At 38.2% G+C, this 14,668-nt stretch overlaps 1 protein-coding gene across 2 annotated transcripts in view; it reads left to right on the top strand.

Annotated features, from left to right (window-relative positions):
- The window catches only part of LRRC49 (leucine rich repeat containing 49), a 51,237-nt gene that overhangs the window by 2,955 nt on the left and 33,614 nt on the right, over nt 1-14,668 (top strand). The window contains exons 5-8 of one of the 2 annotated variants that reach the window (XM_061347535.1): nt 1,094-1,193; nt 2,087-2,290; nt 4,132-4,198; nt 13,696-13,839. In XM_061347535.1, coding sequence (XP_061203519.1) covers nt 1,094-1,193; nt 2,087-2,290; nt 4,132-4,198; nt 13,696-13,839 — 515 coding nt within the window. The remainder of the gene's footprint in view (nt 1-1,093; nt 1,194-2,086; nt 2,291-4,131; nt 4,199-13,695; nt 13,840-14,668) is intronic. The other variant, XM_061347536.1, reaches the window with a different exon arrangement.

Here is a 14,668-nt window from a genome sequence, read left to right as displayed (position 1 = left end):
TTTTTCCTTCCAGTTTTATTCACTTTGAAGGATAGGTAGAGAATGTTAGTTATTATATTTGTTTGTTAGAGTAGCTAGTGATAAAATATTAGAGGATAGCACTGAAAAGATTCTAGACTGAACAACAAAAGGATTTACTTAAGTAGATGTCTTCTAATAGCATATTCTAGACAACAATGAACTCACTGTATGTAATAGTAGAGCAGTTATCTTTGTTTATTGAAGAATTAATGTTTTTCCATTAACATACTTGATTTATTTGATGGAAAAGAAAAAGAATGGGGGAGTTGGGAGCAAACTGATAGAAGATGCTCTGTTTTTGTGGTAGTATGCAGGCACAATATTCTATTTTTTGACTGATAGTTTTCAGTGGACCATGTTTCCAAAAATGCCAGAGCTCACAGAACCCATTTGTTGATCTATCTTGCAGGTATTTTTAGCCATCTTCCTTCTTCCCTCCATTTTAACAAAATAGATGAAGATGGATAGCTTTGTCAATATGTTTTAAAGGGCTGTTGGTTTCTTGATAGTGGAGTGAAATATAATACCAATGATTACCAGGAATTGCACACACTTAGTTTAAAAAGACTGCATTTGTTTGTGGCTCACTGGGACTGTTTCAGTATTTTGGTGCTTTAGTTTCTAGTTCTATCAACATCTACTTGATCTGTGTCTTTCAGTTCATCTTAAGTTAGATACTGTCTTCTTCAAGTTCAGATACTGACATTGTATCAATTTGGAACAAATTATACAACCTTAAACAAATTATACAACCTTGCCTTAAAACACCATTGGGTAATTCTAACCAAAACAAAACCATCTATGAAATCATCTGCTTACAATAGATTGTTGAGAAACATATCTCAAAAATGGAACAAATGGATGTGCTTTGGAAAGAGGATGTAAAGGGATGTAGCAGGAAAAAAAGATAAAGAAAACTTACAAAGTACTGAATAAGGACAAAAAGCACTTTCCTGTTCTGTGTAACTTTTTACTTTTAATAAGGAAGAAAATCCTGCTTTTATTATCTGTAGTTAATGAAATGATTTTACAAAGTAGTAGTTCATATAGTCTCTGTATGATTTCTTGATAGATAACACGAATTTTGGGAGCAGTTCATCAATAACATTTCCTGTATTGCATCGCAGTGCTGAAGAAAAAATACTGAACTGTGACAGACTTACGCTGGAAAGGTGAGAAGGTTGTGGAGTGCAAATGCCATAGCTTGCAACTCTTGTGTCTGATGGTCTGAAGTGATGGTAATGCCTGTGGTCAGTGGTATAAGTGGGAGGGTTGTTTTTGTTGGTTGTTTTTGTGTATGTTTAAGAACTGTGTCCCATAGAGAAATTTTGTATGAGTGTCCTTGTGATGAATATATCTATACAGCAGTAGTCTAAGGCAGTTAGGGCTTTTCAGTGTAAACAGAAGAAGTAGCTTAACTATCGAATCCAAGGTCACGAACATAATGTATAGGAATGTCTCCATTAGTTCTAATCAGATGTACTAACTGTAGAACTTCTTTTGTTTGTTTGGTTGGGGGTAAGTTTGTGTAGTCCAAAAAATTTTGTCAGGTTAGTAGGGCTCCTTCTGGAATAATCCTAAAATAATAATTATTTTAGCACAATTTCCTGGATCTTTTACTCTGCACATGAACACTTAGTATTACATGTGTTTGTATTTCAGATGTAAAGTTCTGTAAACCAAAGAAAAAGTGCATAGATATAGAATACTGAATTCTGATCTGGGCAAGCTGATGAAAAGATCTGATGAAAAAATAAAAAATTGTCAGGCTGTGTCTGTTAATGTGGTCATAATGTGCGACTTGTGTGTAGTTTCCATGTAGCATGCAAATCTCTTAAGAGGACAGAGGTTCAGAGAATTTTGGAAACACTTCTACTATATTTTCACGCTAGGGGTTCTTGGTTTTGTTTTGGCTTTTATGGTAAGGAGTTACTGCCTTATTTTACTGAATTTAATTAGCAAACTAATTAAAATACTTTCTTGGTCCAGTCAGAATGGGTGAGCAGAAGGTGGGTTACCAGTTTGTTACTTACATAGGGGTTGTTCTGTTTCTCTTTCCTTCCAGGCAAAAACTGACAGTGTGCCCAGTTATTGATGGGGAAGATCATCTTCGCTTATTGAATTTCCAACATAACTTTATAACCCGGATCCAAAATATTTCTAATCTGCAGCATCTTGTTTTCTTAGATTTGTATGATAACCAGATAGAAGAAATAAGTGGGGTTTCAACTCTGAGATCTCTAAGAGTCCTTTTGTTGGGAAAGAACAGGTAACATTAATAAAACTAACTTAAAGCACCTTACTTCTTTGTGGTGTAGCAACTGTGAGGTGTTTCTGTTACTTACAGAGTTTTGGAATTGGCTGTGTGACCAGTGACCTGGTCCCTAACATTAGCTAAGTGTTAGCAATCCCACTGAGAAAGCACACAGTTTTTGCTCCTAATGTTGTTCATAAGCTTCCTTTCTTATATAAGTTTTAGCAACAGTTCTGAAATCATTTATGTATATTCATCTCATCTTCTGTTCTGATTGACTATTTAGTATGTGTTCTCATATTTTTGTGGCAGGTGGAATCTCTTTTCCCATCACCTGCAGTATTTGTTGATTCTTTAACCTATAAAAATATTTCTGCCTGACGTGTTTGTTTTAGGAAAAAAAATCAGGCAGCTGAATCATGGATTTTATTGCTTATTTATTGATTCTATTCTGTTGGGGATACAATATGCTAGTTGTATTACTTTCTAAAGGTACAGTTCAAATCTTGTTGCCTTTAATTTAATAGAAGTATCTATGGAATTGCTAACACATCTAAGGTTTCTGCTTTAATTTTGTTCAGTTTTTTTATTTTCTTTATATTCAATAAAGGAAGAACTGGTAAACAAACTTCAGTCATGTGCAGATTAGAAAGAATGCATCTCCTAATTCAGCCTGCATTCAAAACTGGCAATTTGCAATTGTGCTGTATCTTATTAGAGCTGTCCTGGGTTCAGCTGTGAACACTTAGTTTTATTCCTAGTAGCTGGTGCAGTGCTGTGTTTCAGCTTTTGTCTGAGAACAATGCATATAACACACTGATGGTTTAGTTGTTGCTAAGTAATGCTTATTCTGATCAAGGACAGTGATAATAGGTTTTATATTACAGATCTCACCTGTAGAAATTAATTTTGTGTATAGCAAAATGTTTGGGCATGGGAACAGTAATTTTAAGGAATTACTGTCCAAATCATAACTACATAGAGTGCTGTATGCTTTGTTTACATATAAGCATGGTTTAGAGGTTAAGGTAGGACAAGACTTTCTCATAAATGATTACAGATCAGACACAGCTGTTAGCAGTGTGTTTTCAGCTAGATGATAGATGTTTTCAGATAGATGTGTGATCTTTGGTTAGTCTTGAAAAAAATGTGTAATACACATGATGTTTAATATCATCAGCCAGTAGATGATGCTGTTGAGTACATAATAACGTAGGTTTGGAACCTGAGAAGATAGGACAGGGCAGAAAAGTTTTAAGACAATGAAGCTGTACAGTAGGAGAAGAAATAGTGCCAAATCTAGAGGTCTGTATTGTCTAGAAATGGCCAGTGGCTTTCAGTTTTGTTTTGGTTGTTTTGTTTTGTTTTTTTTGTTTGTTTGTTTGATTGTATGTGGTGGTTTTTTGTTCATGTTTCATTGTTGGCCTGGGGTTTTGGGGAGATATGGGGGAGAATTCTGTGTTCTGAATCTCAAACTGTCAAAAGCTTGTGTTGCTGCAGTCTTTCTGGCTTGGAATTAGCTGTTCGCTAATAATAATGTGTGTGGGAACTGTTACTTTTATTTAGGTATCTGGATAGGTTGATTGTCAATATTGTTTTCAAGTGGTGCAAGTATTAATTCCCTTTTCATCTTCCTAGAAGCACTATGTACATACTGCTGCTATTACATTAATGACAGAAAGGAATGTGATAGTTAAAGGCATAAACTCTTTTTTTTAACCCGTTTCAGAACTTTTTTATTCTTCTGTTACTCTTGGTAGGCAGGAACAAATGGCCAAGTGTTGTATTAGCTGGAAAATGAATAATACATTTTATCTAATATGAAAAATAATTGTGTCATAATTGAAATCTTGCAGAATAAAGAAGATCTCAAATCTGGACAACCTAAAAAATCTTGATGTTTTAGATCTGCATGGAAATCAGGTACAGTACAATAACCTGTTCAGATATCATGCATTTTGTGTGTTTTTTACAGAAATACTGCTTTGAAAGGGAGCTGGTAGCAAATTTTGCAACTCTTGAGGTCACAGAAATCAGTAAATCAGTAAAAGGTGGCATGATGTTATTTTGAATTTGGTATCAAGTCTCTTATACTTTCAGCATTGTACCTCTGGAAAATTAGTGATTAAAATGCTGAGTCAACTGAGTATAATAGCACTCATGCCTACAGAATAGTAATCTAGTATAAGCAGTTGTGGTGTTAAAGTAAGATAATCTTAGAAGTCATAGAAAAAATTCAGATCCCATTGATGGTTGTGTTGTTCCTACTGTTGATCTTACAGAGCAAGATCGCTTTCATATCTGTTGAAGACTAAAATTTGTACAGGAAAAAGCCATTGCTTCCAAGCTCTTGATTGATTATTCATGCTTCTGAATGGTCTTCATTTGCTTTATTCAGTTTCCCCAATTTGAAACTAAGTAGTCATTTCCATTTCAAGTGGTGCCTAGAGTTTTAACTACTAAATAGGAGAGGAAGATTCTTGGCTAATGGCTATGTCAGAAGAAGCATGGTGTATTATGTGCCAGCCAGATACAGAATTCTTTTCTAAAATAAAGTTAAAACATATGATAGAAAATGTTCCATAATTGAGCTGTTGAAAACAAGGTATGGTTATTGTGACTATATGAGACCAGTGTGTGCGTTTTCTGGATTCATGTTCTGAGAGTTTTAATGTCTTAACTGATTTTGAGCCGACAAGAACAGGTGCCATGCTTGACCTCGTGCTCACCAAGAGGGAAGGGCTTGTTGGAAATGTGACGCTCCAGGGCAGCCTTGGATGCAGCGATCACGAGATGGTCGAATTTGAAATCCTCAGGACAGTGAGAAGAGCGTGCAGCAAGCTCACTGCCCTGGACTTCAAAAGAGCAGAGTTTGGCCTCTTCAGGAACCTGCTTAGTAAGGGTCCATGGGATATAGGCCTAGAGGGCAGGGGGGCCCAAGTCTCTTGATTGATATTCAAGGATCACCTGCTACAAGCTCAGGAGTGTTGCATCCCAACTAGAAAGAAGTGCAGCAGGAGGGCCAGGAGACCTCCTTGGATGGATAAGGAGCTGCTGAGGAAAATTCAAATGAAAAAAGAGGCTTATAAAAAGTGGAAGCAAGGACAGGTGGCCTGGGAAGAGTACAGGGTTATTGTCTGGGAAGCTAGAGACCAGGTTAGGAAAACTAAGGCCCAGTTAGAATTAAACTTGGCTAGGGATATTAAGGATAACAGGAAGGGATTCTATAGGTACATAGCCAATAAAAAAACAGACTAGGGAGAATGTGGGCCCCCTCAGGAAGCTCTCAGGAGAACTAGCTACACAGGATTTGGAGAAGGCTGAGGTTCTGAATGACTTCTTTGCCTCTGTCTTCACTGGCAAAGGCTCTGACTGCACCACCCAAGTCTTGGAAGGCAGATGCAGGGACTGTGAGAATGAAGACCTTGGGCCGACTGTAGGAGAGGAACTGGTTCAAGACCATCTTAAAAATCTGAATGTGCACAAGTCCATGGGTCTTGAAGGAGCTGGCTAATGAAGTTGTTAAGCCATTGTCCATCATATTTGAGAAATCATGGCAGTCAGGGGAAGTTCCCGACGACTGGAAAAAGGGGAAAATGGATGACCCGGGCAATTACAGACCAGTCAGTCTCACCTCTATGCCTGGCAAAATCTTGGAGCAGATTCTCCTGGAAGGCATGCTAAGGCACATGAAAATCAACAAGGTGCTTGGTGACAGCCAGCATGGCTTCACTAAGGGGAAATCCTGCCTGACCCAATTTGGTGGCTTTCTATGATGGGGCTACAGAACTGATGGACAGGGGTAAAGCAGTTGATGTCATCTACCTGGACTTGTGCAAAGCGTTCGACACTGTCCCACATGACACTCTTGTCTCTAAAGTGGAGAGAAATCAGTTTGATAGGTGGACCACTTGGTGGATAAAGAACTGGCTGGATGGCCGCACACAAAGAGTTGTGGTCAGTGGCTCAGTGTCCAGCTGGAGACCAGTAGTGAGTGGTCCTCAGGGATCAGTGTTGGGACCGGTTTGTTTAACATCTTTGTCGCTGACATGGACAGTGGGATTGAGTGCACCCTCAGCAAGTTTGCCAATGACACCAAGATGTGTGATTCAGTTGATATGCTGGAGGGAAGGAATGCCATCCAGAGGGACCTTGACATGCTTGTGAGGTAGGCTGATGCCAAGCTCATGAAGTTTAACCATGCCAAGTGCAAGGTCCTACACCTGGGTTGGAGCAATCCCAGGCACAGCTGCAGATTGGGCAGAGAAGAGATTCAGAGCAGCTCTGAGGAGAAGGACTTGGGGGTGTTGGTCAATGAGAAAATGAACATGAGCCGGCTTCAGTGTGCGCTCACAGCCCAAAAAGCCAACCGTATCCTGGGCTGCATCAAAAGTGTGACCAGCAGGTCGAAGGAGGTGATCCTGCCCCTCTACTCTGCTCTTGTGAGACCTCACTTGGAGTATTGTGTGCAGTTACAGTATGTTAGAGATTGGAAGGGACCTCAAAAAATCATCTAGTCCAAAAGACACCAGTTCTGGTGTCCTCAACATAAAAAGGGAGATGGAGCTGTTGGAACAAGTCCAGAGGAGGCCACAAGGATGATCAGGGGGCTGGAGCACTTCCCATATGAAGATAGGCTGAGAAAGCTGGGGCTGTTCAGCCTGGAAGAGAAGGCTGCGTGGAGACCTCATAGCAGCCTTCCAGTATCTGAAGGGGGCCTATAGGGATGCTGGGGAGGGACTCTTCATTAGGGACTGTAGTGGTAGGACAAGGGGTAACGGGTTAAAACTTAAAAAGGGGAAGTTTAGATTGGATATAAGGAGGAAATTCTTTCCTGTTAGGGTGGTGAGGCACTGGAATGGGTTGTCCAGGGAGGTTGTGAATGCTCTATCCCTGGCAATGTTCAATACCAGGTTGGATGAGCCTGTGGGTGACATCGTTTAGTGTGAGGTGTCCCTGCCCATGGCAGGGGGGTTTGAACTAGATGATCTTAATGTCCTTTCCAACCCTAACTATTCTATGATTCTATGATTTCTCTGTAGTCTTTATTATATATTTGTTTGACAGTGGGGAATGGAAATGTGTCTGTATGAGTCCCTTTATGTTAATTAGAACTTTATTAGGAGTTTTGGGCATAGTACAACTGGCTGGTGCTAGATCAGCTTCATAGTAAAGGCCTGCTTCGGTCCAGAGGACATAACAAATCCTGTATCAGGAGTTAAATAGTAAATCTCTGAAGCATAAGAAATGCTTTTCTTTTTCCGAAGATGTAAATCATAAACGTGCATTTGAAGGGCAAGAATCATAGAATCCTAGAATGGTTAGGCTTGGAAAGGACCTTAAGATCCATCTAGTTCCAACATCCCTGCTGTGGGCAGGTGTGCCTTACACTAGACCATGTTGCCCGGGGCTCTCTCCAGCCTGGTTTTGAACACTGCCAGGAGTGTGTTAGGAACATTAGGAAATGGAATGAATTGTTTTCTGCCTTTTTTTTTTTTTTTGATAGGCTTGGTGTATTTTTCATGGGAAGATCAACTAAAGACTGTGAACTTCTAATAATAAATTATTTTTCTGTTCCTTTAGTTTAAAGCTATGCAAGTTTTCATATTAACTATTTTTCTTTTTCCTGTCTGCCTTCAGCAGCTCTGTTTTGATGGGGGTTTTGCCTTTTGAAAGTGCTGTGCCTTAGTTAATAGAAGATGAGGGAACACAAGTTTTTAGTTGTAAAGACAGTTCTGTTAAAGGGAGAATATTTGGAGAGTGATCTTTATTGCAGTGGAGGATTAGCTGAGTATTTGTTGCTTGCATATAGTTTACTTGAGATAAGAGTGAACTTGCTTTCCGTGATTCTGGTATCGCTAGCTTTCTTATGTCATGATGTAATTCCAGAAAGCAATTTAACTTGTTAAACTTCAGTACATGAGAAGAGTCATATAAGTAAAATGCTACCATTTAGATGATGTTGCCTGGCAACAATAACTTTACCACTACAATATACTATGGAATATAAATTACAACAGTAGTATCACTGCTTATAATACAGAACAGAATTTTTCCGTAGTCTTTGTTTTCATGGTTTGGCTTGTCTGATGTCATTAAATAAAACCCATAAAATTCAATGTAGCAGGTTATAGCAAATTCCAGTAAATCCTCCTCTTGTCTTTTGGCAAGTCATGCTACCAGATTGATTCTTTGGTGAATGTGATATTACGTGATTCTTCCCAAGGATATTGAAGGTGCTCACATGTCTGGCAAGAAAATTTAGTCTTTTAACTACAATTTTTCCTCCTTATCGTTTGTATATCTTATAGGACATATTTACAGTATTAAATATCATACATGTAATATCCCTAACATAATATCTGACCAAGTTTTTTCATTTTTACTTGAGTATTTTAATTCACTATGGGAGTATTCTAAGGTGCTTGCAATAATTTTATTTTATTGGTGTTCAAAGCTATTTTTAATAATGCACAGTATCTCTTAGATGTTACCTGTGATCCCAGATGATCATTGGACAATGAAATCTTGTGTGTAAGTTGTATTAAAGCTAGTTTAAATGCATTAGACTAACAAAAAACATGAACTCTTCCATAATGCACAGTATTTCTGTATAAAGTAAGAAATCTCAGTGGTCACTCTCAGTAGATGAAGAATAGAAATACTCAAATAGGGTATGTCCAGAATATGAATATTGTTAAACTTATTTTCCAAAAAAAGTGCTAGAGTCTAGGTAGAAATTATTTATTTTTTTAATGTTCATGGAGTAGTAGCAGTTAAGAGAAAAGCTAGATTCCTGGTTTAGTCTTTATCTTCCCTCCCTCTCTCTCCGGGTATAAATCAGTCCCATAGATGGAATGCAGATTGTGAAACTTAAAAGACTGAAATGTTTCCAAAAGGTTGGAGGTGAGGAAAAACAGGAGGAGGAAAATTTCATTTTTGTACTCTTCTGGGAAAGTATTTTGATTTATTTGGGCTGTGGGCTTTTTGGATAATATGGTTTAGTCTGAACTTTAAGACTTCTCCCACCCAAGTGAGAAACATATTGATGACTGGATGTGCTTTAAAACATTGAGGTATAGTATTCTACATTGCCTAATAATAAACCTTATATGGCTTTTGTTTTTCCAAATCAAGGTTTTTAATGCATTAGTAATTAAAGAAAAATCCTTTGTACAATAAATATCCAAAAGAAGGTTAAAAAAAAGTAATGCCTAATAAAATACTGCACTCAGTGCCTGTGCTTTACAAAAAAGGACAAAATGTGAATTCCCTTGTCATATTACTACTCTTAGCCTGCTTTTCTTCATGATTTAGAGAGGCTTTTGATTTTACTACTACACAGTATAAAATTGTAAAAAAACACAGCATCTTAATAACATTTCATTTTCATGTAGAGACTGTTTCTGTGGTTATTAAAACACTAATATGGACATAAAATACTACATCATGGATCCACCTGTCTAAGAAGGGCAAGAGAATCTCTGGCAGCAGCCTGGCTATTTAATGCAGTACAACTTTTGCTTAATTTTGAACTGAACATTACTTTCTAAACAGTGTGCTTCTGTGCACTGTGGAGAGAATGCTGTTTGTTGGCTTTGTCTTTGTTGTCAAGGTAAATAGTATAAATGGTGTATGTTTCCTATAAATTCTTTTTAAAACCTTTTTTATTTTAGGTAATGTTAAAATGGACATTACTCCATTTTCTAGTGAAGTAATTCATTAAAGTGAGTCAAGTTAAGACTTCAACCTTATTTAGGATGAAAAAAGTCTATTTAGAATGAATGAAGTCTAACTTCACTTAGAATGAAATTCACTTTATAATGCTTTACATTTTAAGAAGTCATTATTTTTTTTTGTTTCTGTTTAACTCTGAATAATTTTCCTTGCCAAAAGTTTAAGGATACAAGTAAAAGAAAAAAAAAGGGCAACTTGATTTTTTTTTTCAGGTATAAACTTCTTTTCAGTAATCTCAAAATGTGTATTATAAAATGAACTTTTGTGTAGTTTATTGATGATTGGGCACATAACCATTTTTTTGAAATAAAACTATTTCATATTTAAGTATTCAAACATTCAAGCAAATAAGAAAATAGTGGTTTTGTCCAGTTTTGGCTTGTATCCAATCTGCACCTAAGAGCATGTACTAAAAGCTGGTGTATCTTCATATGTTGGGTGCATAATGGAAACAGCAAATCCAGTAAAGTTAATCTTAAAACTTAACAAAGTCATAAAAGTGCAACTCTATACATTGCTGATGAAATCCTTATCTTTGTGTTAGCAGTAAAATGCCAAGATTAATATTCTACATTGTGGCATGCTGTAATTCTGCCTAAGCAGACATCTGCAGAGGTCTATGCTCTTCATGCTACCCATCTTCTCTTGGCTTCGCTTTTACAAGTCTTTCTGTCTGCATAGCTTGTTCTAAATGGAGGTATTTTCTATTCCTTCAGCTGTAGTATTTTTCTATCCTGATAATTATTTTCTGCGTATAACACCCAAAAAAAGGATAATGCATACTAGTTATCAGTTGAATCAAAGGTTGGTTCAAGATGTTACCTAATTTTGGTTTTGCTTTTTTAACTGAAAAAGTATTTCAGCAATTTTTATAGCAGCATATTAGGTCATGTGTCATAGGCTTATATACACATATATGTATATATCTATGTATGTGTACATATATGTGTATATACATATATGAAAATTACCAACAACAGTATGTTTTCTCAAACTGTTAAGTAACAGTTACCTTACCTCTTCTGCTTTCCCAGGAGCTCCTAGAAGCTTTCTGGAAGCTGGCATGGCCAGACCTGTAGTGGTCTAAAGCATCAGAAAGTTTCATTTTCACTAGGAAGGGGTGATACCAGTCACTGTCTTGCTTGTCTGCATGGAAGTGCTGTTGGCAGCTTTGAGGAGGAATAGTGTACCCTCAGTACACAGTGTTGAAGGGAGCTTGGGGTGGTCCAGCAGCTGATCATTCTATTTAAAAAGGGAATTCATTATATTTGTTATTAGCTTTGTGCCCTGTATCCTTGGATGCACTGCCACACATTGTGGAAGGCTGAAGTATTTTCCACAGGAAAACTTGCTGCCTTCTTTCTACCATATAGCATAGGTTTTGGTAAGAATGTGATAGGAGTATTCCCCTGTGCAGGGGCAGTACTTCATTTTCTTCATTATGTGTTGCTGTTTGCATGTCCTGCATAAATGTGTGGATACATGCTGGAGGACAGATTCCAGACCACTGTCAGAAATACATATCTAGGTAGAGGTCCTTGAGTTGGTTGCTCTGAGAAATAGAGCAGGAAATTAATTCAAATTGTGTCAACAGAGTAATAATTAATGCCTTTGTGAAACAGTTGCATTTCTAGAAGTAAAAAGTAATCTTAAGGGGCATTAGATATTATTGCTGTTTTGATTGCCATGTTTTGTTTTGAGGTTTTTTGTCAATATCACCTGAATCTCTAAGGTATTAATTATAAACCCAAACTTCAGGCAGCTGCCTGTTTACTGTAGTTCAGTCACTTTGATTGCTCCTTTTTCCTAATCACATGAAGCTATGAATTGCCAAAGAAGTGCTGGGGACTGTCAAGTGAATATGCTGTGTATCCAATCGAAGGATGCTGTTGCTTTTTTTTCTAACTTTTGAGTTTGTCTTTCTAATTCCAGCGATTACCTGCTTATAAAACTTCTTTGCAAGTTCCAATTTCAGAAAAATTGCTTTCTTCTTCGCAGGGCTGGGCCTGTGTCTTGCCCCTGACTCACAGCAGGTTCCTGTCCTCATGACCTGCTGGAAAGTCTGTGAAGCTCCTGTAGATAGAACTGTGAATGCTACTAGTGGGTTTTTAAGAAGCAGGAAGGGAAACCGGCAGAGTTCTGTAGTGGTAGGGGGATACGATGCCACATATTTTTGTAGCATAGGTACCAGGAGATTTGGAGGTGTGTTTGGGTGCCTTTGCAGACAAACTAAGGATCAGTCATGCACAAAACTTGCTAATTTTAGCATAGCATGATGTCATCAATGTTGTCTTAGTTTTGTGGTGTCTTCAAGGTTACTGCTACACAACAGCATGGCTGAAGTAACCTACTTGCTGATGGTAAGGAAGGGTGGTGACTTACTTTACTGCTGAGTAAGGTTCAGTATATAACAGTGTGCAGTTCCCTTTTCTTTGAAAGCTCCCTGCAGTAATCAGCCTGTCCCTAAAGGCCTAAGATTTCTTTGAGTGTTTTAGTGTTATATAGACCTTTCCTGCTTCTGCAGAGGGCTTGACATTTGCTGTTCACTAATGCAGTGCAGCTCAGCTTGTCTGGTAAGTGGATTAAAAGACTTGCTTTGCCGTTGATTGATATAATCACTTGGATTGGAAGAGACCTTTAAGATTATCAAGTCTCAGTGCTACCTCAGGACTGCCATGCCCCCCCCTAAGCTGTGGCACTAAGAATCTCATCTACACAGTTTTTGAACACTTACAGGGATGGCGATTCCACCACTGGCCTGGGCAGCCTGTTCTATTGCCTGACCACTCTTTTGGTGAAGAAATATTTCCTAATATCCAGTCTAAACCTCCCCTGGTACAGCTTGAGACCATTACCTCTTGTGCTATCACTTGTTACTTGGGAGAAGAGACCAGCAACTTCCTTGTTCCATCCTCCTTTCAGGTGGTTGTGGAGAGCAGTAAGTTCCCCCCTGAGCCTTCTCTTCTTCAGGCTAAAGCACCCCAGTTCCCTCAGCTGTTCCTCATCAGATTTGTTCTCCAGATCCTTCACCAGCTTAGTTGCCCTTCTCTGGACCTGCTCCAGCAACTCAGGATCTCTTGTAGTGAGGGGCACAGAACTGAACACAGTATTTGCAGTGCAGCCTCAGCAGTGCCAGGTACAGGGGGATGATCACTTCCCTGATCTTGCTGGCCACACTATTGCTAATACAGGCCAGAATGCTGGTGACTTTCTTGGCTGCCTGGGCACAAGCTGGTTCATTCAGCTCTGTCAGCACCCCCAGGTCCTTTTCCACTGAGCAGCTTTCCAGCCACTCTTCCCCCAGCCTGTAGCATTGCATGGGGTTGTTTTAGCCCAAGTGCAGGACCCAGCACTTTGCCTTGTTGAACCTCATACAATTGGCCTTGGCCCATTGGTCTAGCGTGTCTGTATCCCCCTGCAGAGCCTTCCTGTCCTCCAGCAGATCCATGCTATGACTAGAAAGGTATCAGTGAAGTGAATACTAGTACTTAATGTGTAGCAAACTGTAGCTTGTTTTCAGCAACTTGTGACATTATTATAATGGCTTAGAAAAATACGCGAGCACATTATTGTAATTGAGTTGATTGTTTATGTCTACTCTAAAAAAAGTACTTAATACATATATCTATTGTATATCTATGTAAACCACAGTATGCATGTTTATAATTATGCCTCTTTCACAGATCTCTAAAATAGAAAACATCAGTCATTTGAATGAACTCAGAGTGTTAAACCTTGCCAGAAACCTACTAACCATTGTAGAAAACCTTAATGGACTGGATTCACTCACAGAGCTCAACCTTCGTCATAATCAAGTCTCTGCTATAGTAAGGAGCAAAACTCTTGTATTTTTCTCTTCCTTTGTGTTGGTTTTAACAAAATTCACTATTAGTGTAACTTGTCTAAATTGTATCAGTACTTCAGACTTGTGGAATTTTGTGTTTTCCCATATTGTGCTACTTATGCAGAACACGTCCTGTGATATTTAAGGTGAAGCAAACAGCAATTTAATTTTGGTGTTATTTTGTTTAAATGTGATTGGAGGTTGGACTTCATGACCTTTAAAGGTCCCTTCCAAGCCAAACTATTCTGTGAATCTGTGATGAGTTGTAGTGATTCACATCTTGATAGCTCATGATGGTTCTCAGGGGGAGGACAATGATGGGACCCAGATTCTGAAGTAGCTTTGTGGTTCTGACATATAAATGTAGATACTTTTCTTCCATACAGATATGTTTCCTAGAAACAAACCCCCTCAATTTCTGTAGCTCAGCTAAGTAACCAGATCATCTTAAATTTCATCACCTTATGAATATTTCTGGGGCAAATGCAAAGAAAATAGGCATTGCTCTTAAAAGCAGAATTTCCCAATTGAAGCTTTAACCTAGCATTGTAAGTCTTTATGTTATAGAAATTAAAGTTTTTCACTTTGCAATCTGAGAGTTCTAGTTCAGGTATGGCAAGTAGCTTATTTCAGCAAACAATTCTTAAAATAATACATTAAGTCTACTTAAAAGGTGGTCCTCATTATTGCTTTAGTTGTTGGTGTCCTATTGCTGCTGAGCCTTTCTCAAATCTTCTGGTTTTCCATATAGGAATTGCTTTTACACTTCAGAAAAAAGCTGATTCTGCTACTGTACTTTCCCCCTACATCAG

The sequence above is a fragment of the Neopsephotus bourkii genome, unplaced genomic scaffold (genome assembly GCF_033783945.1).
Source record: "Neopsephotus bourkii isolate Nb327-2 ecotype Australia unplaced genomic scaffold, CSIRO-AGI_Nbou_v1 NB_318, whole genome shotgun sequence".
Taxonomy (NCBI): domain Eukaryota; kingdom Metazoa; phylum Chordata; class Aves; order Psittaciformes; family Psittacidae; genus Neopsephotus; species Neopsephotus bourkii.
The sequence above is the reverse complement of the archived record's forward strand: the minus strand, read 5'-3'. Positions and strand labels throughout refer to the sequence as shown.